Raw genomic sequence first — 21336 nt, 5'->3', positions numbered from 1 at the left:
ACAAGCAACTGGGCATGTGGACATGAGTGTGGTCACTTAGGGAAGGAGCATGTTAGGACAAGAAAGCCTGCTGGGGAGACCTGAGAACTGCAGCATCTAGTGACCATGTAGAAAAGGATCAGCCTAGAGTGCTTGCCTAGCAGGGCAAGACCCTGGGTTCAATCCCCAGCACTGGAAAAAAAAAAAAAAAAAAGAATTATTTTATATATATTTATATTGAAATGGTAATATTTTAGACACATCAAATGATATAAAAATAGAATATTAAAATTGAGCAGGTTTCAAGTGCTAGTCGGGTAGTCAGGGAACAAAATAGATGCAGCTCCTGTTTAGGAACCTTCCATCCTTGGTGGGGAGGTTGACATTACTAGTGAGCAGTCGTACACATTAGAATCACAAGGTGATGCATGTTTGAAAGAACAGGATGCGATGAGATACAGTAATAGAGACAGTGGGGCAGGGAGTTTCTGTCTTAGGTCAGACCTGAAGGATGAGAGCAAAGGAAGAGTCCAGAGGGTGGGCACAGGACATGCAAATGCCTGGCCATGGTGACGGGGGAGGGCTGGGGGTGCATGCAGTGGAGTTGGAGGTGGGCCCAGGACCTTCAGATTAGTATAGGTCTTGCTGTCAGCTTCCAGGAAAGTACTGCAGGATCCTAAGCAGAGATGGGAACCACTGGGTGTGACTTTAGAGAAGGAAGGGCCTTTATTTAAGCCGAGAGTTAAAGGATCATTAGTGGTTTGCCAGGCAGGGGTGGGAGAGGGAGCTGTGGGAGTACATTCCAGAAAGAGGGAACAACAAGTGCCCAGAAAGGAACTGTGTTCCACAGAGATAGGGACTCAGCTGGGGCAGGATGTGCCCTCTAGCAACAATCTTCTGTGCAATAATAAACAGCCACCAACTACCGCCAGGCATGTTTGCTACTAAGCGCTGTGTTAGCTCATTCTGTCCTCACAGCACCACCCAAGGGGAGGATATTTTTGCTAGCTGAGTTCCTTCCAGATGAAGAAACCTTACCTTTCTGTTTCTCAAAGTGCTCAAGCCCACCCTTGCCCCAGGGCCTTTGCACTGCTTGTGCCTACTGCTGAAATGCCTGCTGCCTGCCCTTCCATGGCTGGCCCTTCCATGCTCCAGGTCTCAATTCAGATGTTGCCTTCACAAAATCATCCCTGCCGTGTCTGTCTAGCCCCTGTCATACCCACTCAAACACATCCCCTGCTCTCCACCAAAACATTATCCCTCCCTGTTTATTGTGGCTGTGCTGATGGTTGAGCCCCTAAGTAGAACGCGCGGTCCATGGGAGTGGACCACGTCTGTCTTCATTCTCCAGCGCCCGGACTGCCAGAGACGCTCAATAAATTCATTGTTTGATGGATGGACACAACTTGTCTAACATCAAAAAACTAGTAAGTGAGCCAAGCAGGACTTGAATCCAGGTCGCTCTGATTGCGGAACTCCTGCTCTTAACCATAATGCACTTGACTTCCATGACCAAGGGCTTGGGCCCTTGGAGCAGCGAGCAGTGTTATTGGAGGCACCAGAGAGCAGCAGCAAACAGGAAGGAAGCTGGGGCTCCAGAGCTGCTGCAGGTGATTGTTGGAGGATTTAGGGCTTCAAACACCCATCAACCTGAGCCTCAGGAGGCTTCCACCTTGCAGAGAGGCTTGTGGGACATTTTCATGCCACCTCTCCCGCTTTTAAGGCAGGGGGACAGAGGAAGGAGTTCTAGGAGGACTGCCTCCATCCCCAGCTGGCCGTAAGGCTTTGGGCATGTCATGCCACCCTCAGGCCCTGACCTCCTCACACGCAGGTGGAGCAGGTAGAGTTACAACCACTATGTTATGGTGTCCCATTTTAAATAGTCCACCATAGTGTTTGTCTAGGAAAGCAGGGACTGTATGGATTCATCATTTGTCACAGCTATTATTAGCCAGGCCTCAGCTGAGGTTCAATAAATAATAGGTGAATGAGGAATGAACGAATGCATGAATGAGAAGAATGGAGCACAGCACTTGTCTGTAAGGGCTTGCAAACCTGTTGAAAGAGAAGACAAAGCTTACACACAGCATGCAGTCAGGAACCGTCCTGGTTTGAAGACTGCCTCATACATCACAGCAGGTAGGGCTTTAGCACAGGAAAGACTGGGAGCCAGGGTGGGCTCTGGAGAAGACTGTGAGCCTGAGGAGCCAGAGTTTAAGACTTCTAGCCTCACGGTTGTTTCCAGGAGATGGAGTATCAAAGACCCTCAGTCTCTGACCTGGGAAGCTTCAAGAACACTGGTGGGCTAGCATGGAACCAGATCCAGAGCACAGGGACTTGATTTGGTCCTGGCTCTTACATTTACTATCTGTGTGGCCTGGAGCTAGTTATTTAGGCCCTCGGTGCTGCCTTCACTTGTACTCATTTGTAAGATAGACAATTATAGTATCAACCTCGTAGTGTTGTTAGGAAGACTAAATGAGTATTCATAAGAAGTGCTTAGAACAGGGTCTGACACACAGTACAATTCTATATTAGAGCTAGCTATTGTTGTTGTCATCGTTGATTCTAAAAATAAAAGGAACCTTGGTTTTAGACCAAAAAGAAATCTTTTTTTTGTTGGCATGTCCAATTTTTAAACTTTTTATAAGTATATTTTAATTGATACATTATAATTATGCCTATTTATGGGGTACATTGTGGCATTTCAATACATGTGTAAAATGTGTAATCATCAGATCAGGATAATTGGCATATCTGTCCCTCAGAGATGCGTCCTTCCATTGTTTTGGAAGCATCCAAAAACATCTCTATTAGTTATTTTTAAATATTCAATTAATTGTGTCAACCGTAGCTACCCTATTTTGCCAGAGAGCTTTAGAAGCTATTCCCCCTGCCCAGTTACACCCCTATACCCACTAACCACCCTTCCTCTGTCCTCCCTCGCCCTTACCCTTCCCAGGCTCTGCTAACTGCTCTGCTACTTTCTAAATCTTTGGGATCAACTTCAGCTTCCACATATAAGTGAGAACATGACGTATTTGTCTTTCTGTGTCTAATTTGTTTCACTTAATGTCCTGACCAAAAGGAAACTAAGTGGAAATGTCCTGCACACATTTGCAAACATGGACTTAGATTTGGAGAGGAGAGTTGGAACCCGAAGAGGCTGAATGGTTGTCCATTATGCAAGTAGCATCGTCTATGAAGTTTGACATTCTAGTGCCTCAAAATCAAACATTTTCTTTATTTTCCATCTGTCTCTTGTTTTCTCACGTAAGAGCGAGTGCTGCAATGTCGTCTATAAAAATCAAATGCTCACCTAAGAAACAGAAATAAATGCCCTCCTCCTTATTCATGCTTTGGACGAGTTTTCTGTGACAGCCTCTGGCCTCCTTTCCCTCGCCTAAGTGACAGATGGTAGTGCTGAAAATAAAATGTCCTCCCTCACCCCCTGTGGTGAAGATGATGGAGTTCACCCCATCCTGGAGCTCTCCAACAACCCCAAACTCCAATGCTGATGGAAATGTGTGTTTTGAGTGGGCGACACCAGAAGAAAAATAGCAGAAAAATTTCTAGGACACAAGTTAGGCAGGCAAAATCCAGCCTTTCTTCTCTGGCTGAATGTGCTAATTCAAAGTCAGTCAGGCGTCCCAGGACAGAAAAATGCCAGGGTCCAGATCACAGAGTACCCGGTGTCACCAGGCAGGGCTCGCAGACCTGACCTTCACTGAGTCAGGGTAGAAGAGGTTGCACAGAAGTCCTCTGATGGTGGATGGTGACTGGGTAGCACTTTATTTCTGACATGCATTGGCTTGTCAAGACAAGGGGATGCTTTGTCCAATACGTTGGTTGACAGTGGGGCAAAGGCAGACCGTAGAACAAATATTCTACCCCTTTCTTAACAAGAACACAAAAATGGCAATGCACACCCCAGCTAAGCAAAAACACCCTCAAGCAAAGGCAGCTTTAAATACCTGCCCCTGTAGGAGCTGCCTTATCTCAGCTACATTACAATTTGAACATTTCCCTGCTTCACATATGGCCTTTTTGAAAAAGAAAGTAAGAGACATAAGAGGTAGTTAATAAAAGAAAGGAAGGGGAAATCAGATGATGATGCAGAAAGGCTCTTTGTGTAGAATAAATGACTGAAAAAGAAAACCTTGGCGTAACCAGCAGATACCATTTCCGTGAGCTCTGCTAAATCTGGGTCATGTGAGACCTTTAGAAGGGATCAGTTGCACCCGGTGCATTGTGCAGGCTGGACTCTATGGCAACGTCCTAATCTTTTGTCTCCTTCAGATAATGTGCCAAATTGCCTATTTAAAATATGGACAAAGGAAACATCTTCTCATGTAGAGGGCCCTGCATAAGGGCCCTTATCAAGTGAGTGAACCACTTTCCAGCCAGATGTCCTAGTGACCGTGGGCATGGATGACCCAGAGCCCTGGGTTTTTAGTGCTGTTGCAAGGGATGACTCCTTCCCCTCAATAATAAGTATTACTGTCTTTCTTCTTACTGTAGTACTGAGTCCACGCCAGAGCAAGTACTAACAACCAAGGGACACCCTGCAGCTCCCTCAGGGCATGACATCACCCAAATTCACCACTGGCAGGAAGCAGTGACCATGGGTTTTCTGGCTCCCAGCCATAGCTGAATTTTATGGTTTTCACTGATATTTTTTTATGGTTGGTTGAAATCAATTGGTTGAAATGTTTGTTTGTTTGCTACACTTCCTAACAGTGATCAGTACCTTGGGGTTCTTTGATATACTGTTATCTTACTCGAGATGGTCTACGCATGGTCCCTTCAATATGGGAGAACAGAAACCATTTTGGATATTTATCGCTCCTCTGCAGTAAGTGAAAGGTAATAAGAGATCCAGAGTTACATTTTAGGGAACAATCGACTTCAATGGCAGAAAGAACATTTGAGTACAAACTGATATGAAAACCTCCCCACCACTTAAAGACCTGGAGAAGAGCCAACTGGAAGAGAGGCTTTTAGGACTGGCTGGGAGGTTGATCTAAATAACCTCTAAGGTACTTTCTAACCTGAAATTCGTGATTCTCTTGGGACAACTACATTGTACCCCAACAATGCTGGCAGGAGGTTGGGCAGTCCAGATATGGTTTTAAAACTGAAGGGAGGACATTTGCAATGCCAGAGGATAACGGTTGGAAAATGGGTATTGTTCAAGTCAATGCGGCATAAGATATGAATACATAGGTAGTCACTTAGGACCTAAAGAATGGGCACAGGAGCTCGCAGAGTAGTCAGAGACGGCAAAGATCCTAAATTGTCTTTTTTACAGGAAAGGAACTGAAGTTTTGCTTGCATTAACTCATGCCTCTGGCTCCTTTGTTGCCTGAGATCTCTGTCACTTTGAGCAGTGTCACTGTCAAGCCACTTTAGGCAACTCTTATCAAAATGGGCAAAGATTCCTGAAATAGGGTATCTTGTTAATTGATCCATATCTAGCAGTGTGTTTGTATAATATTAGGCAACTACTTCTCCTCTCAGGGCCTGGATACCTGTGTACTCATGAGTTCTAGTAGCTCTTTTATAGATCTTGAAATTTTCTACATGAACAATCACGTCATCTGCAAATAAAGACAGTTTTAATTCATTCTTTCCAATTAACATGCCTTTTATTTCTTTTTCCTTTATTGTTGCACTGACTAGGTCCTCCAGTAGAATGTTAAATCAAAATGATGAGAGTAGGTACCTAGTCCTGTTTGTGACTTTAGGGGAACACATTTAGTCTTTCACTGGGAAGGGTGACATTAGCTGTAGGTTTCACAGGTGCCCTCTTTCAGACTGAGGAAATTCTCTTCTATTTCTAGTTTGATGAGAATTTTTCTTAAGAAAAGATGTTGAATTTTATCAAATACCTTTTCTGCATCCATTGAGATGATCATATGATTTTTCTTGTTTAAAGTGTTAATATCTAAATTACATTGATTGATAGATTAAATTTTGGAGTCTATCCAGGCAGTTAGTGAAATTACTTGCAAATCTCTTTCATCCTTTCAAGCTTGGTTTTAAGCTCTGAATGATGGTCCCCAGCAGGTTTTACCCTGGGACTAATTTAGCTCCATTACTAAGACATAACTTTTCCAAGACCTAATATTACCTGCCAACATAAAATAACAATTCTGCCTTAAAGGAAAAAAGAAAATAGTTTATTCTAAGACAAATACAAGTGACCATGGCATGGGGACACAATTCAAGTTACCCTGAGTGATGTGCTCTGAAGTGAAAGAAATTATATAAAGTTTTATAGGCATGAGGTACTTGGGCTAGAGTGAAGTGGGAAAATCCTTCTGCAGTCCTCAGATGCTACCTTACAGCATTCTTAGCTTTAGGGTTGGAAGAGGTTAGAGGTCTGCTGAGCTGAACAATACATTCCCAAGAAATTTACCTGATAGGAGAATGTTAGGTCAGATACAAAAGCTGAGTAAATGGCTATTTTTCTAAAGGTCCTGAGATAGGCTGATAAGTTTGGCTCTGGACATGTGACATTCCATCTCTTCACAATCACAGTGTTCTACTCAGCAGAGGTGAAAGAATCTGCAGGATCTTTCATACAGATGTGACTTCTTCAGAGAACTTCAGTTCACATCCCATAACTTTATGGGTCTCTCCACTTTGGTGGGATGAGAACTTTCCACTGTGAGCTCTGAGAACTGCATACTGAACTATCTGTGAATTCTCCTCCTGGCTCTATAGATTTTCAACCTGCATAGGTCATACTCATGGAAGCCCTCTGCAGATTCCCAGGGATCTTTCTTTAGCCAATCAATCCAAACTCAGAACTGCAAGAGGAAAAGGACTTTATTTGGGGTCTTAGGAACTGCAACTCAGGAGATAGGGTCAGATCGCTCTGAATCAGTTTTCTGAGAAAGGCAAGAAAGGTGAGAATTTGTCTGGATTGTGGGTGCTAAAAAGGAACAAGCTTTGGACTGATAAAAGATAAAGGAAAGAATGTATAAACAGAATGGAAGCATCCAGAAAACAAGAGTCCCCTACCTTTTGATATTGTACTGAGCTTCTGAACACAATGTAATTATCCCTTCTTATTGTTCCAGATGCTTTCAGGTCAGGGGGTGGATGTGACCAGGCAACAGCCAGAGTCAGGCATAAGTCCTACCCTCTTCATGGCCTCCAGACTTCATTTGGAAAGGCTCTTGCCATGTTGTTTGGATATTTATCACTCCAAACATTTTTCATACAGCACAGCTCTCTCTCCTCTCTGTTATCCTATCTAGCAAATTCCAGGCATGTCTGTCTCCCCAAACTGATGCTTTACTCAACCTAGGGATTTTGCCAGGCTCTGTTTTGGGTTCTCCTTCCCTGTGGTGGCTGGGAGTTACTTCCCAGCAGTAAACTGGAATGATCAAGTGTGCCCTGTCCTGCCCATGGTCCATGTGAAGTCACACTGTCACTCAGATCTTGAGAGACTTCTAGTTGTGTGTGTGTGGGGGGGATAGTAATTCCTATAGTCGTGGCTCTCCACAAGCAAAAGACATCTCACCCACCATCTTTTAGTCACCCCATTGGTTGTCCTGCAGCAACCTGTTTTGCTATTGTGATTCGAAGCATTTTTCTTTAGGCCATTCATAGGGGCACTTGCCTCTGTGCCCTCTTCACCTGCGGTGGGTGGTGCCAGACTTCTACTTCAACGTTCCTCACCTTCTTCCTGCTATTGTAACTGTCCCTCTTGTGCTTCCCTCCTCTCTCCAACCTGTTGGCCCAGCCAAATTTCTCCAAAAATAGCCCAGCAAGCTGGGAGTAGTGGCGCACTCCCATGGCACATCCCAGCCATGAGAGGCTGAGGCAGGAGGATCACAAATTCAACCAGCCTCAGCAACTTAGCCAGGCCCTAAGCAACCTAGGGAAACCCTGTCTCAAAACAAAAAAATAAAAGGGGTTAAGGATGCAGCTCAGTGGTAAAGCACCCCTGGGTTCAATTCCCAGCGTGAGCGCGCGCACACACACACATGCACACACATTCCATCAGAGCCTCCTGGAAATATTATTCTTCAGTGGACGTATGGCCATTTTTCTGCCCTAAAATGGCTGTGAAGCATTTTGTGATTGATTCAAAAAGTTGCTATACACCAAAAGAACAGTACAATTATCACAAAGTGGTGTACCAGGATTTCTTGCACAACAGGCTAATAAGTCATTTCCCTCCCCTCAGGGCTACCTGGAGCTACAGGAAATCCAGGGGAAAAAGGAGAAAAGGGAGACCCTGGTGAACTGGGCTCACCTGGAAATGAGGGCCCACCAGGGCAAAAGGGTGAAAAAGGAGACAAAGGAGATGTGTCCAATGATGTGCTGCTGGCAGGTAGGAGGGGTGCTCTCTGGCTCATTTCAAGGGTATACATGCCCAGAGACCTAACCGGTCTTCAACTGTTATTCTGTGTCTTCTCTCTTTATTGTCCTTCCACGGTCCTCTGTCTTGCAGTATATTCTAGAATTCTGTACTTTCAAAGAGGAGAAAGCTGTGCACATTTCTCCACATGGGCAAGACCAGATCTGGCATCAATGTATGAATCTTTTAAATAACTTAGGTCTAAAAGCCATACTTAGGTTGAATGGGATGAAGGAAGCTTCCTTTCCCCCAGTATCTATTGAAATCCAATGAGTAAGTAAGCCACTGTAGAGACTGTAGCCACACGTCCAGTGAGGGTGAGGGAAAGGGTTTCTGTCGGAGGGATGAGCTAGCTGTAAATTAATCACTAAGAAACTTATTTAATAGAATAACCACAGAAGATAATTATCCTTTTAAATCAGAGGGGGCGTGATGAATTGAACCATGCCATATCTGGCCCTCATAAAGATGAAGGAGCCCACCTTCCCTTTATTTATAGGCATACAGGTAAAGGGGGGACCTGGAGGAATGAACAGGATGGGGTGGAGTTAAGGAAACCAGATGCTCTAGCAAGACATTCCAACAAGACCTGCAAATTCCCAGAAGTGAGCCACTGCACAGATGCCACATACTCCAGGTCATCCGCAACAATCTCTCAATGATTTCCAGTTCCTGAAAGCCAGATTTCTGTGTCTGACAGCTCACCAAGCCTGGTTTTATTGCTGGCCATAGATGGTTACCCAAAGAGACCTCCAAGGACAATTGACAATGGTCACAAGCATTTTCTTCACAGTCAAGTTACAGTCATCTAAGCCACTTGATAGAGAATTGGGGCAAAATTCAATGACTGATTTTCTAGTCCAGAGTGAAAGTAGGTAGTCAGCATTTGTGTGGGAAGAAGTTAAGGGGAAGCACCCCACAGATAATCACATGGTGGAAAGAGCTGGTTGTCATGGAAGAGGAGGATGCAGAAGAATTTTGAAATCACAGTACTTTAGAAACCATCTATATCATAAAAACAACTATTCTAATGCACTCAATAAACATTTATTGAGTATCTGAAAATTCCATTCATGAATCAAGGATTTCACCAGTAGCTGGAACAATGACTATGAAAGTGAGCAAGGCACAGTATCTGTCCTCAAGAACCTAGATGAGGAGTGTGTGCTTTTGAGCGATGGCAAGAGTGCCATGCCCCACCAACTTGAGCTACGACCACGTCATCACCATCTTCTCACTAGACAGCCACCTCTTCCAGGCAGAGTACATGCAGGAGGTCATCAAGAAGTGCTCAACTGTGGTTGGTGTTCAAGGAAGGACATTGTTGTTCCTGGTGTGGAAAAGAAATCAGTGGCCAAACTACAAGAGGAAAGAGCAGTGTGCAAGGTCTGTGCTTTGGATGACAATGTCTGTATGACTTTACAGGCCTCATTGCTGATGCAACGATAGTCATCTATAGGGCCCTGGTGGAGTGCTAGAGCCATCAGCTGACTGTCACTGTGGAGTATATCACCTCCCTACATCACCCATCTGAAGCAGTGTTATACACAAAGCAATGGGCACAGGCCTCTGGCATCTCTGCCCTATTATGGGTTTTGACTTTGATGGCACTCCCAGACTCTCTCAGACCAACCCTTGGTTACACACTACGCCTTAGGCCAGGGTGCCAAGTCAGTGTGTGAGTTCCTGGAGAACTATACTGACAAAGCCATTGAGACAGAGGCCCTGACCATCAGAATGGTGGTCAAGGTCCTCTTGGAAGGGGTTCAATCAGGTGGTGAAACATTGAGCTTGCTATCATGAGGTGAGATGAGCCCCTCAAGATTCTAAATCCTGAAGAAATTGGGAAATATGTTTCTGAAATCAAAAAAGAAAAAGAAGAAAATGAAAAGAAGAAACACAAGAAGGCATCTTGATGAAGAGATCTTCCTGGCTTAGAATAGCTTTTAAACTTGATGACAGATGAGTCTCTGAGTGTGAGTGTTTCCATCCATCCACCTGTCTGGGATGTCAGAGTACCCAATAAACTTCCATATTAAAAATGAAAAAGAAAAAGAGGAGGAAGAAGAAGAAGAGGCTAGGTTGGTAACAGACATTCATAATAATGACCCCAAGTCAGCCTCACAGCCATACAGACAGCCACCCATGCACAATGGTTTGAGTGCCCACTCTTTGCCAGGTGCAATGCTAAGACCAAAGCACCAGGGGAAGATCAAATTATGTTTACCATACTTTGTTTATAAAAAGGGGATGTTGCTAGGCAAAACATGAAAAATTTAAGGAGGGTCTGAGAAGGTAGTATATGTAAATACATGTATTTAAAAACATAAGCTCATGCTACCTTTCAGTCACACAGGAAATCTACACAACCAGAATTCCAGTACACTGCTGAACAAGTGAGGGGTGATGACAAATCATTCAGAAAAGCCCAGTCCTTCTATCCAATGCGAAAGGCCGAGGTGGGGTGGGGGGCACCAGAACTCAGCGCACCCTCAGTGGAGTGAAGAAGGAGCAGGAGGGTTGGACTGTGTCTGCTCTGCCTGCAGATCTCTGCCATTTCCAGAGTGGACACAGGCCCACCTGCAGCCCCTGTGGTCCCCCACTTGCCAGCTTCAGAAAGACTGAAAAGGCTTACTTGGTTTGGCTTGGATGAGGCAGCTAAAAAGAGACTTGCGCTCTCCAGTCTCAGCCCTGCAGGGTAGAACCAAAGAGCTGAACAGCCTAGAGAGTGGCATATTGTAAACTCTCCAGAAGAAATGACCCCTGCAAAGGGCTGCACCCTCACTAGCTGCCTAAAGATAGAGGCGTGACTGCTTATCGGTAGGCAGGATTATAGTTGTCAAATCATCCATAGCTGTGACCTCATTGGTTCTTACAGAGCAGGTCAGGGACCATGAGACTCAATTTGGAGATGAAGGATTTAAAAAGTCACAAAGCTGAATAGAAGCAGAACTGAAGGAGCTCTGGTTCATCTTCTGTGGGAAGCCATCCTTATTTAGCAGAATCAGACTAGGCCTGACTTCCCAGAACTAGCAGATAGGGAAGTCTGACTCAGACAGCAGGTGGGTATATGGGAGTTGTTCCCTGTTTGCTTCTGTGATAGTCCCTAAGAAAATGGCTCCCCTAACTCCACCTTGTCCTGTCCATCACAGAAGCTTCTCCCAGTCTTGGCCCCCTTTACCTGTGTGTCTATAAATAAAAGAGAGTTGAGCTACTCCATGTTATTAAAGGCCAGAGCTGGTATGGCCAGACTCGTCACACCCCCTCTCATTTAAAAGTAGTATTGCGCTTGTGTGTTTATTGATTAGTTAAGTTTATGGGTAATTGATTGATTTATAGTCAACATCATCCTTTGGCAGTTAACCCTTTTCTCATCCACGTGGGACGTGGAGACCCCCACAATCTTCCTCACACAGCAGCACCTCTCATATCTGGCTGCATATGAGGAAACTTTTAAAAACACAGACAACTAACCTGCTCCCAACATTCTGATTGGTTGGGATGGGACCCAGGCATTAGAATTTCATACACCATCTTCAGTGATTTCACCAAGCAGTCAGGGCTGAGACCCACTGACATGAGCCTGTTAAAAGGAGGAGCTATGCAGTGACAGCTGAGACTGAGTTCCAGCTGTTCACAGGCTGTGACCTCAGCAGATCACTCATCATCCCTGAGACTCAGGCTTCTGAGGAGAGTGGTTTGGAAGAATGAGGCGGAGATCTGTAAGACTCAGCACAGTTCTGGCGTATAGTGGGTCCTCAATACCTACTATGGTAGTTCCTCAACTCAGTAGAGACAAGTGCCAAGTCCATCACCTCTGGGGGGGTGAACTCAGTGCCCACCCCCAGCTGCTCACTTGTTCTTTCCCTCACGTGAAATCCAATCTCTGTTGATAACTCTTTATCAATTGTTCTCTCTCTTCCTTCTCCATCTCCCCACTTCTTCTCTATCTTTCCAGGTGCCAAAGGTGACCAAGGCCCACCTGGACCCCCTGGACCCCCAGGCCCACCAGGCCCTCCTGGGCCTCCTGGAAGCAGAAGATCCAAAGGCCCTCGGCAGCCAAACATGTTCAATGGCCAATGTGCAGGTCACAACCTCTTCCACTAATGACCCCAAATTCTTAATCTACATCCCAGTCTTTGTGACCAGATTTTTTTAAGATGGAGGGGTAGATTTGCCCAGAATGGGAGCTCTCCCTTTGCAACATGCTCATGGGAGATCCAAGCTGTCTGCTCTGGGAAGGAGGATGAGTGAAAGGCCTAGAATTGAGCCTCCACCCATTTCACTCATCTTTTTCCCTTCATTTATCACCAGACTGTTCTTCTTCCTTGCCATATCCATCATCCCTCTCTCCCCAGCAGCCTTGAGGGCTGACCTTTATGTAACCACAAACTCATGGGAGAGAGAAGGGCTTGACTGATACTAGGGAGATGATTGGGCAGTCAGAGTAATTAACCCCACATACATAGTAACTATGGAACTACCTTCCCCAACACACTAATGTTGTGTGTGCATGTGTTTTGGTACAGGGGGTCTTACTCTGGGCCTCACACATGCTGAGCATGCACTCTACCACTGAACTACCCTGCCACCCACCCATTCACCACTAATTTTTGAGTGCTAATGATGCGCAGGCATGGTGCCAAGCACTTAGTTCTTTTAATTCTCACAACCGTGATATTGGCACCATGACTGTCTCCCACTTACAGATACAAACTACCACCCGAGGAGCTAAGTAACTTGCCCAAAGTCATTTAATGAGTAAAAGGCAGAGCTAGGATTCAAATCCAGTCCTGTCTGACTGTAGAGCACCCCCTCTCAGAGAATCGCCCCTTCAGAGATGGAAAGTCACACTTTGGGCCCTGACCCAGTCCTGACTTCTGGCAGGCCCAGAGAACTTGTTCTTCAGCTATTTTGTGGCAGCTTGGCTGTGGGATAGAATGCTAACTAGAAATCAAGGACCACATTAGTGGGAAGTATTTCTAGGGTGACATTAGAACTTTTTCCGTACAGAGGTAACCCAGGGGTTATCACCTAACTTAAACAGGGAGAAGACACAACTGGATGCCGTCATTTCAGTGGCAGACTTTGAGGAGGATCCTGACTGGAATTTCTTTCAAACTTTCCCGAATGACCCATATTCTATTTGGGATACTGTTCTTTCCAGAAGACATGTTAGGGGGTGAATTTGGCTTACAAAGAAATCACTGCTCCTACCCCCAATAAATAGAACCTGATCGTAATTCTGCCCAGCAGTTAGCATGATGCTGAATCACAGCAGCCTTGTTCCTGCACTGACCATCTGTTGGGATGGGCCCTTTGTGAACTGAGCAGGAAGGGACTTTGCCTGGAAGAAGGGGCTCTGACCTGAGTTTTTGCAAAATTCTAATTTACTGAAGGCTGTCAGCCATGACCATTACAGTCTAGGGAATCTGCCTCCTTTGCTTAGTCTTTTTACTAAAAGGCTGGCTCAGCAGGGGTTGGACCAGAATTCTGAAAACTGCTTTAAATGAGAGGCCATTATCTTCCACTCTGCCTCCTAGAAATGAGTCCTTGGTCCCCAGGCATTTGCATTTGAACCTGGCCCTCTGTCCGGTTTCAATTCCATTTCTTCAACACCTTTTAATTTCTTAAGTGGAAGCTCCAGATGAAACTCTTTGAGGCGGCAAGACTGCAGGTGGGGGATTGTAACAGATCCCAAGACTGCTTACCTCAGATGATAAAAGGACTTCAGAGAAGCACAGGCTCATCCAGCTAGAAAGCAGCTTGGCGATCTTGCAGGTTCTGGCTGCTTTATTTGACTGACAAAGAAATCCCTTCCGTTACTGTGAGCTTCCCTAGAGACCCCAGAGGGGCTACCCCTTCTAGCAAGCATAGGTGATTTGAACCCCTCGGGATTTGTCTAGGTGAATGGGCCTGGCCTTTCCCAGATTGCCTGATTTACCCTGACCTGCTCCAGCCCAGGGCCCTGCCTATCACCCTCCTATGGCCATGTTCCTCCCCTCCCTCTTCTGCCTCCCCAAGGCACCTCTTCGCCAGAGGCCTCAATTGAGCTTTGTCATTAAGGGAACCATTGGCAAGGCAAGGAAGATGAATTACAGCTCAAGTGACCTCAGACAACTAGGGTCCAGGCCCCTGTCGAAGGTCTGTGACCCTAGGTCCTCGAGCAGAGGAACAAGAGGTTGGAAAACAGTGGCAAAGGGGCCCAAATGTCTCTATGCCAGGCAACCCATAGGATCCTTCTTCTTCTGAGGCTCTGTGATTTCTTTCCTGATGCCTCTCCCAGGAAGGTAAAGTATGCCACCCCATCTCAAAGGCTGCACCTTCACAACTCCCCAGGAAGTGGAAATCTTCCAGAACAATGCAATCCATGAGAGAGATACCATCCTCCAGAGAGGCCAAGAAGGTGTCAACAAACCTCTCCTTACCCCAGACTGCTGAGGTTCGAACAGGATGGCTCAGGTCACGTTTTCCTACTGACCACTATGATTTTAATATGTCCTCCAACGTTTGTGTGTTGGAAACTTAGTTCCCACTTGCTATGGGGACGAAGTTTGAGAGGTGTTAAGAGGTGGAATCCCTAAGAGGTGATTAGTCTGCCCTCCTGATCAGATAAATACTATTATCACAGGTGAGGATTCCTTATAAAGAATGGACTCAGCCCCTTCCTGCTCTTTCTCACCAAGTTATGACACAGAAAGAAGGCCCTCAACAGATCCCGCCCCTCCCTCTCAGACTTCCCAGCCGCCAGAACCATGTTCATTATACATTTCCCAGCTATGGTATTCTTTTACAGCAGCACAAAACAGACCAAGACATGGACATCCTCTTAGAATTGTATTATCTTAGCAACTGTGGTCATGGAAAGCTTACTGGGAACTCACCAAGCAGAGAAGGAAATTGGAAGCACATGGCTGGGGGTTTCTTAAAAACAAGCCAACAAGAAACATGGTGGACATATTCTAAGGGACATTATGGAACTAGCATCTGGAATGAGGTGGAGAAAATCAGCAGCTATAAAACTGTGCCAACTGCATTTGCTTTGATTGTTGTTGTTGTTGTTTTAGGTGAGACATGTGCCATACCAAATGACGATACCTTGGTAGGAAAAGCTGATGAGAAAGTCAACGAACACCATTCCCCACAAGCAGGTACACCAACAAAGCTTCCTGGGGTAAGGGGTGTAGCTCAGTGGTAGGGTTCTTGCCTAGCATGCCCAAGGCCCTGGGTTCAACCCCTAGCAATGAAAAAAAAAAAAAATTCTGTCTTGAAATTCAAAACTTAAAGTCATAATTGGCAGGTAACTTTCCTTTTTCTTCTTCTGGCAGATTCCATGATCACTTCCATTGGAAACCCAACGCAAGTATTAAAGGTTACAGAGACATTTGGGACTTGGATAAGAGAGTCTGCCAATAAAAGTGATGACCGTATTTGGGTGACTGAACATTTTTCAGGTACTTTCATCAACAGAGGATCCAAACCTGTGTTGTAATTGTATTTTTCATCTGTCACCTACCTTCAGGCTTATTCTGTTTCTGAAATCCCTGCTATTATTGGTATACTAAATTGCTCCTGGTTTCAGAAAGCAGAATACATGCCTCCCTTGAACATGCTGGTGGGGACCCCTGCAGTCCTAGTCACAGATGGGGCACCCCCAAAGTAGCCTATCCAATTTTAGGCAAAGTATCCGAAAGGATACAAATAGCATGATGACTGCAGGTCTTATAATCCTCAAATCCATAACGTGGAAGAAACGTCAGAGACAAATTCTTTGTGCACCTCCATCTTTCTCTAAGGTTTGCACCATTCAAGAAAATACTTCTTGGTCATTTTTACCAGGTATTTGTTGGACCAGGGGAGAAGGTACAGGACCATTCTGCAGTCACACTTCATCCGATTTTGACCCTAGTCATGCTGATCTAAAGGAATGTGGTCACACATTGCCCAGGGTATAACAATGGCCTCATTCCAGAAGGTGTCTGGCCATACGCATTGGTTGGAGAAGGAACTGAAAAGAAACAATTTCTTTATTTCCTCAGGACTAACTGGTCAGCCAGTGGTAACTACCCAAATTACCAGTTGAGGTGGCTTTGGGGCTTAAAAGGCAAGAGTAATATTGTGCATTAGCAGTAACTGTTGCGGTGTACAGGAAGAGGCAGGAGGCCGTGAGAGGTCTGTCCAAAAATGTCAAGTATTTGCTATGTCTGGTGTAGGCCTATACTGCTCAATAGAAGATTCTATAAACACTAGGCCAGGTGTGGTGTCACACACCTGTAATCCCAGCAACTCGGGAGACTGAGGCTGGAGGATCTCAAGTTCAAGATCAGCCTCAGCAACTTAGTGAGACCCTTAGCAACTTAGCAAGACCCTGTCTGAAAATAAGAAATAAAAAGGACTGGGGATGTAACTTAGGGTAAAGTGCCCCTGGGTCCTATCCCTAATACCTGAGAAGATTTTATAAACATTAGAGAGTGGGGTGGGAGCGGGGATGGGGTCTCTCTGGAGGAGCCAAGCCAATGCCCTGTTGACCATATTTGAAAGATTTGTCAGGCACCCATAGGGAGAGCTGGGCTTTGGGAGCCTCCAACTCTTCAAACTGGACAAGGGACCTTAGACAACATTTTGCTCTCACCTTCTCTCCTCTTAAGTTCCTCCCAGACTCACTCCCCAGCTGTGGTTGCTGGAGGTGGGTAATGCCTTCCCTTTACTTCCGCCCTGCAGGCATCATGGTGAAGGAGTTCAAGGACCGGCCCTCGCTTCTGAATGGCAGTTACACCTTCATCCACCTCCCGCACTACTTCCATGGTTGTGGGCATGCTGTTTACAACAACTCTCTCTACTACCACAAAGGGGGCTCCAACACCATAGTGAGGTGAGCCACCTGGACCTCAGCTCCTTCTTCTGTGCTCCACAGCCCCTTCTAATGCACCCCAGAGAGTGCCTGCTGTGTGGTACACTGATGAGCTACTTAGGAGTGGGGACTGTGTTTTTTCATCTTTATGTCCCTCAGGCTGGCACACAAGGGAGGTCAGTCAGGGTTTTTGAGCTGAATGCATCACAGGACAGTGATAGAGCCCCCTTTCCCAGCCACCACCTAGGATCTAGCGTCTGTGGGAACTGCTGGTCTAGACACCATGGGGAAGGCCGAGGCAGGGTGAAGCGGAGGCGGACTAGTAAGACCCGTGCTTTCTCAGCCTTTAAGGAAGCAGCCAGAACCTGTAGCTCCCTCTGACAAGAAGGTGTCACTCCCTGGTATCAGTTTTGTTTTGAAACATTTGGGATGTGAAGAATTTCATGTCACAATTGAGATCACTGAAAGACTAAGGATGGCAGCCCAAACTCAGGCATCTCTGCCTTCAGATCCACCAGTCATGCTGATGGAGCCCCCAGACCAGCTCACCTCCTCCCTCTGCTTTCTCAGGGAGAAGGGAGACTGCGTCCCGGCAGCAGCAGCAGCGGCTGAGCCCTCCTACTGCCCACAAGAATTGTTTCCACAGATGCACAGGCACGGCGATTCCTATGCTGCTCAATGGCACCCTCTGGTGTTTTATTTTAGCCTAATGTCACTGGATTGTCATTTCTGAATGTAGGTCATTTTTTGAATCATTATTCATTTTTTTTGACTCAACTAGACTTGGAGCCTGTCAAATCAGCCCCCGGGAGCTAAGGGCCTTGGGACTCCATGTCCAAGTTTAATTTTTCAGCCACTTACCTGACAGAGAAAGCTTGGCTTCACAGCCCTGACATTGCTACATCACTTCTCAGCTGGGGACTTTTCTTAATTTAAAATAGTCTGAATTTTTTTTTTGTCTTAAAACTCCAAGGAGTAAAGGAATAACCAGTCAACTTGGAGTTAGAAATCCTAAGCTCCCACTCTGGCTCTGCTACTTTTATTTGGGGACTCATCTCCTCCTTTTTCATTTGTAGTGAAAGGATCAGACTAGGTCATCTTCACAAGCCTTTGTAGCTCTGAGAATCTTTGAGAGGACAGTTGGGGTCCACACACCTGAGGACGAGCAAGGATAAGTGCTTTTCCAGGGTCATGTGGCTAGTAAGTCGCTTAGATGTGAATTCATTCTGACGCCAGGGAGGATTGTCCCGACTCCACACTGCTGCCTCCCTGTTTCTTTGGCTAGCACAGGCTAGTCACTGTCCTTTACATCCTTGCTGCCCACAGCATGGCAGAAGGACCAGCAGAACAGACATTACCTGGAGCTTGTTAGCAAGGCAGAATCTCAGGCTTCCCCCAGGTCTAGCAGCTCAGTTTAAGGAGTCTCACAAAACCACCTTTTCCCACAAAAATGGTAACTCAGATCTATTTTTTCTTTGTACACATTTCAGATTTGAATTTGGCAAAGAAACATCCCAAACTCTGAAGCTCGAAAATGCCTTGTATTTTGATCGAAAATACCTTTTTGCAAATTCCAAGACTTACTTCAACCTAGCTGTAGATGAAAAGGGCCTCTGGATCATCTACGCCTCGAGTGTGGATGGCTCGAGCATTCTTGTAGCACAGCTGGACGAGAGGACATTCTCAGTGGTGCAGCACATCAATACCACGTACCCCAAGTCCAAGGCCGGCAATGCCTTCATAGCTCAGGGAATCCTCTACGTCACAGACACCAAAGATACCAGGATCACATTTGCCTTCGATTTGTTAGGAGAGAAACAGATCAATGCAAACTTTGATTTGAGAACTTCCCAGTCTGTTCTTGCCATGTTATCATACAACATGAGAGATCAGCACTTATACTCATGGGAAGATGGCCATTTAATGCTTTATCCTGTGCGTTTTTTGTCAGCTACATTAAACCAATGATGTGCTGCCTTCTATACCCCTCTCCCCTCCTCCACCCTCGCCACCAGTACATTTCAGGTGTTTTCTGGGGTCACTTCTATCGGGACAGAAAACTTGTCTTTAAGGGTAGCCAGGTACTTAGAACATAATCTCATAGCATAAGTGTTTGGGGTCAGTAGGCCACCTTTAAAATCAGATTGCTTAGTCAAATAGCAACAGATTGGAAGTTAAATGGCTGAGATTCGGTGAGTCCTCCACAAACTATTTAGGCAAGTTAGCTCTCCTTCCTTGGGCCTTGGTCTTCCTGTTAATAATATGAACCAGCTGGTTAAGATGATCGTTCTCTAATTGTAGGAAATTTTGTGATTCTTGGCTGTTATTCTTCTCACAACTTTTACAAGTCTGGTTTTGTTTCCTGGTTTTTCAGCCAAAAGTGAGCAAATTTACTTTTGAGTTGATAGTCCCTATTGCTTGTGCAGTGAATTGCCCAGTACTGACTTATATTTAGCACCTTGGGAAAGTACCCTGACCCTTTAAGCCTTCTAAATGCCATGTTATCCATAATTTATTAGTTTTCTCTGAATTTTCACCTGCCACCACAGAATGGCCATTGTCCTCATCTTCATGATTAGCAAAAGCCAGGAACACTTGCATGCTCAGGTTTCTAAATGAAACAGAATCAGACCTGATCAGGTTCCTATTACCAAGTTCTGATCATGTTGACTTACTGCCGAGGACCATAAATACTGAAACTTTGGATCACTCTGGTTGTTCCAATCGTAGCTATGGGTTTAATATCAGAGCACTAAATTCTGAGTTAGTGGGCATTAATCTGGCTAGAACCATAGGAATCATTTTGCACTTTCAAATGAGAGGCACTATTTGTGGTTATAATCTCAAGAGTCTGGGGGGCAAACTATGACCCAAGGACAAAGTCAATCTGTTGTCTGCTTTTGTAAATAAAGTTTTATTGGAACACAGTCTCACTCATTTGTTTATAGGCTCTGACTACTTTTGCTGGATAACAGCAGAGTGGAGTAGTTGCTGCAGAGACCATATGGCTCCATAAAGTCTAAAACATTATTATCTGACTTTTTACAGAAAGGGTTTGCTGACCTTTTGATCTAGAATACAAAGTGAGCCTGATTTATGGAAGGGTTTACTTACCAGGGCCTGTTTTGTTTTGTTCCAAACAAGAAGTGGCACTTGATATGGTCGGAGTTTGGGGTAGAAGGAAAGGCTGAGAACAGCATAAAATGAAGTGACTCCAGCAGTTAAGTGAGCTGTTCTTTCCCAAACATCATTTTAAAGGATATGTCTGGTCCCCGTGGATACACGGGGCAGGAGAGGATCCAGTTGAACTGGCTCCTAAATGCACTTAAACAGGTTTTCTGCCAACTCAGTTTGAACATCCTTCAGCCCAACACTGAGCTCCAGGCAGGGCCACAGAGAATAGAAACTGGAAAAATTACTGGAGTCTTGTGGCCAGGAAAGAGACAGAGGGAAACTCTTAAGTAAAGATCATCTGCAAATTGCCCCAAATTGTGTTTTCTAAGACTTTTCTGTGGGCCTAAGTTCATTCTCAGTATTATAGTCCATGATTCCTGGGTCCTGGTTTATATCTTATTAATAGAAGCATTTTAAAATTTAGGGGATGTGCAGATTTAAACTTCTAAATCTTCCCACCCCCTGGAAATACCCAGGCAGCTGTTAGAAATGTGTTTGTTGTTGTATTCTCAAGACAATTGAAACTTCTCCCCTTATTTTTTAATTAGATTGGTTGTCACGTCATGATAGCCTTTAAAAAATACTCTTTTCAGATCAATGTGTCTAATAAATGCTAGTGTTCTTTTAAAGTATTTAAATGTATGTGTTGCTGTTTTCAAACACAGTAGATCTGGATATGAACATAAATTCATAGTAATAGAAGTCTTAGTTGATAATATATATAATGCTAAAACAAGAATTTAATTATTGAATTAGCACATAGTTTTTTGGTTTTCATTGTTGTTTTTTGGGGGGGTAACCAGGGATTAAACATAGGGGCTCTTAATCCCCAGCCCTTTTTTATATTTTATTTTGAAACAGAGTCTTGCTAAGTTACTTAGGACCTCATCAAATTGCTGAGGCAGACTTTGAACTTGCGAGCCTCCTGCCTCAGTCTCTAACCTCCTGGTATTAC

At 45.0% G+C, this 21336-nt stretch overlaps 1 protein-coding gene and 1 pseudogene across 2 annotated transcripts in view; both read left to right on the top strand.

Annotated features, from left to right (window-relative positions):
• The window catches only part of Gldn (gliomedin), a 67599-nt gene extending 46664 nt beyond the window's left edge, over positions 1–20935 (top strand). Inside the window, exons 5-11 of one of the 2 annotated variants that reach the window (XM_047539874.1) lie at positions 8183–8329; positions 12315–12443; positions 15424–15507; positions 15685–15810; positions 17078–17228; positions 17778–17942; positions 18698–18818. In XM_047539874.1, the coding sequence (XP_047395830.1) occupies positions 8183–8329; positions 12315–12443; positions 15424–15507; positions 15685–15810; positions 17078–17228; positions 17778–17940 (800 nt within the window). In that variant the 3' untranslated portion in view covers positions 17941–17942; positions 18698–18818. Of the gene's footprint in view, positions 1–8182; positions 8330–12314; positions 12444–15423; positions 15508–15684; positions 15811–17077; positions 17229–17777; positions 17943–18697 lie in introns of both variants that reach the window. The other variant, XM_047539873.1, reaches the window with a different exon arrangement.
• Positions 9534–10272, top strand: LOC124973524 (proteasome subunit alpha type-7-like; annotated as a pseudogene).
• Positions 20936–21336: the final 401 nt, after the last annotated feature.

This window comes from Sciurus carolinensis, chromosome 2 (assembly GCF_902686445.1).
Source record: "Sciurus carolinensis chromosome 2, mSciCar1.2, whole genome shotgun sequence".
Taxonomy (NCBI): Eukaryota; Metazoa; Chordata; class Mammalia; order Rodentia; family Sciuridae; genus Sciurus; species Sciurus carolinensis.
Note: the sequence above shows the minus strand (reverse complement) of the source record. Positions and strands in the feature narration are given on the sequence as shown.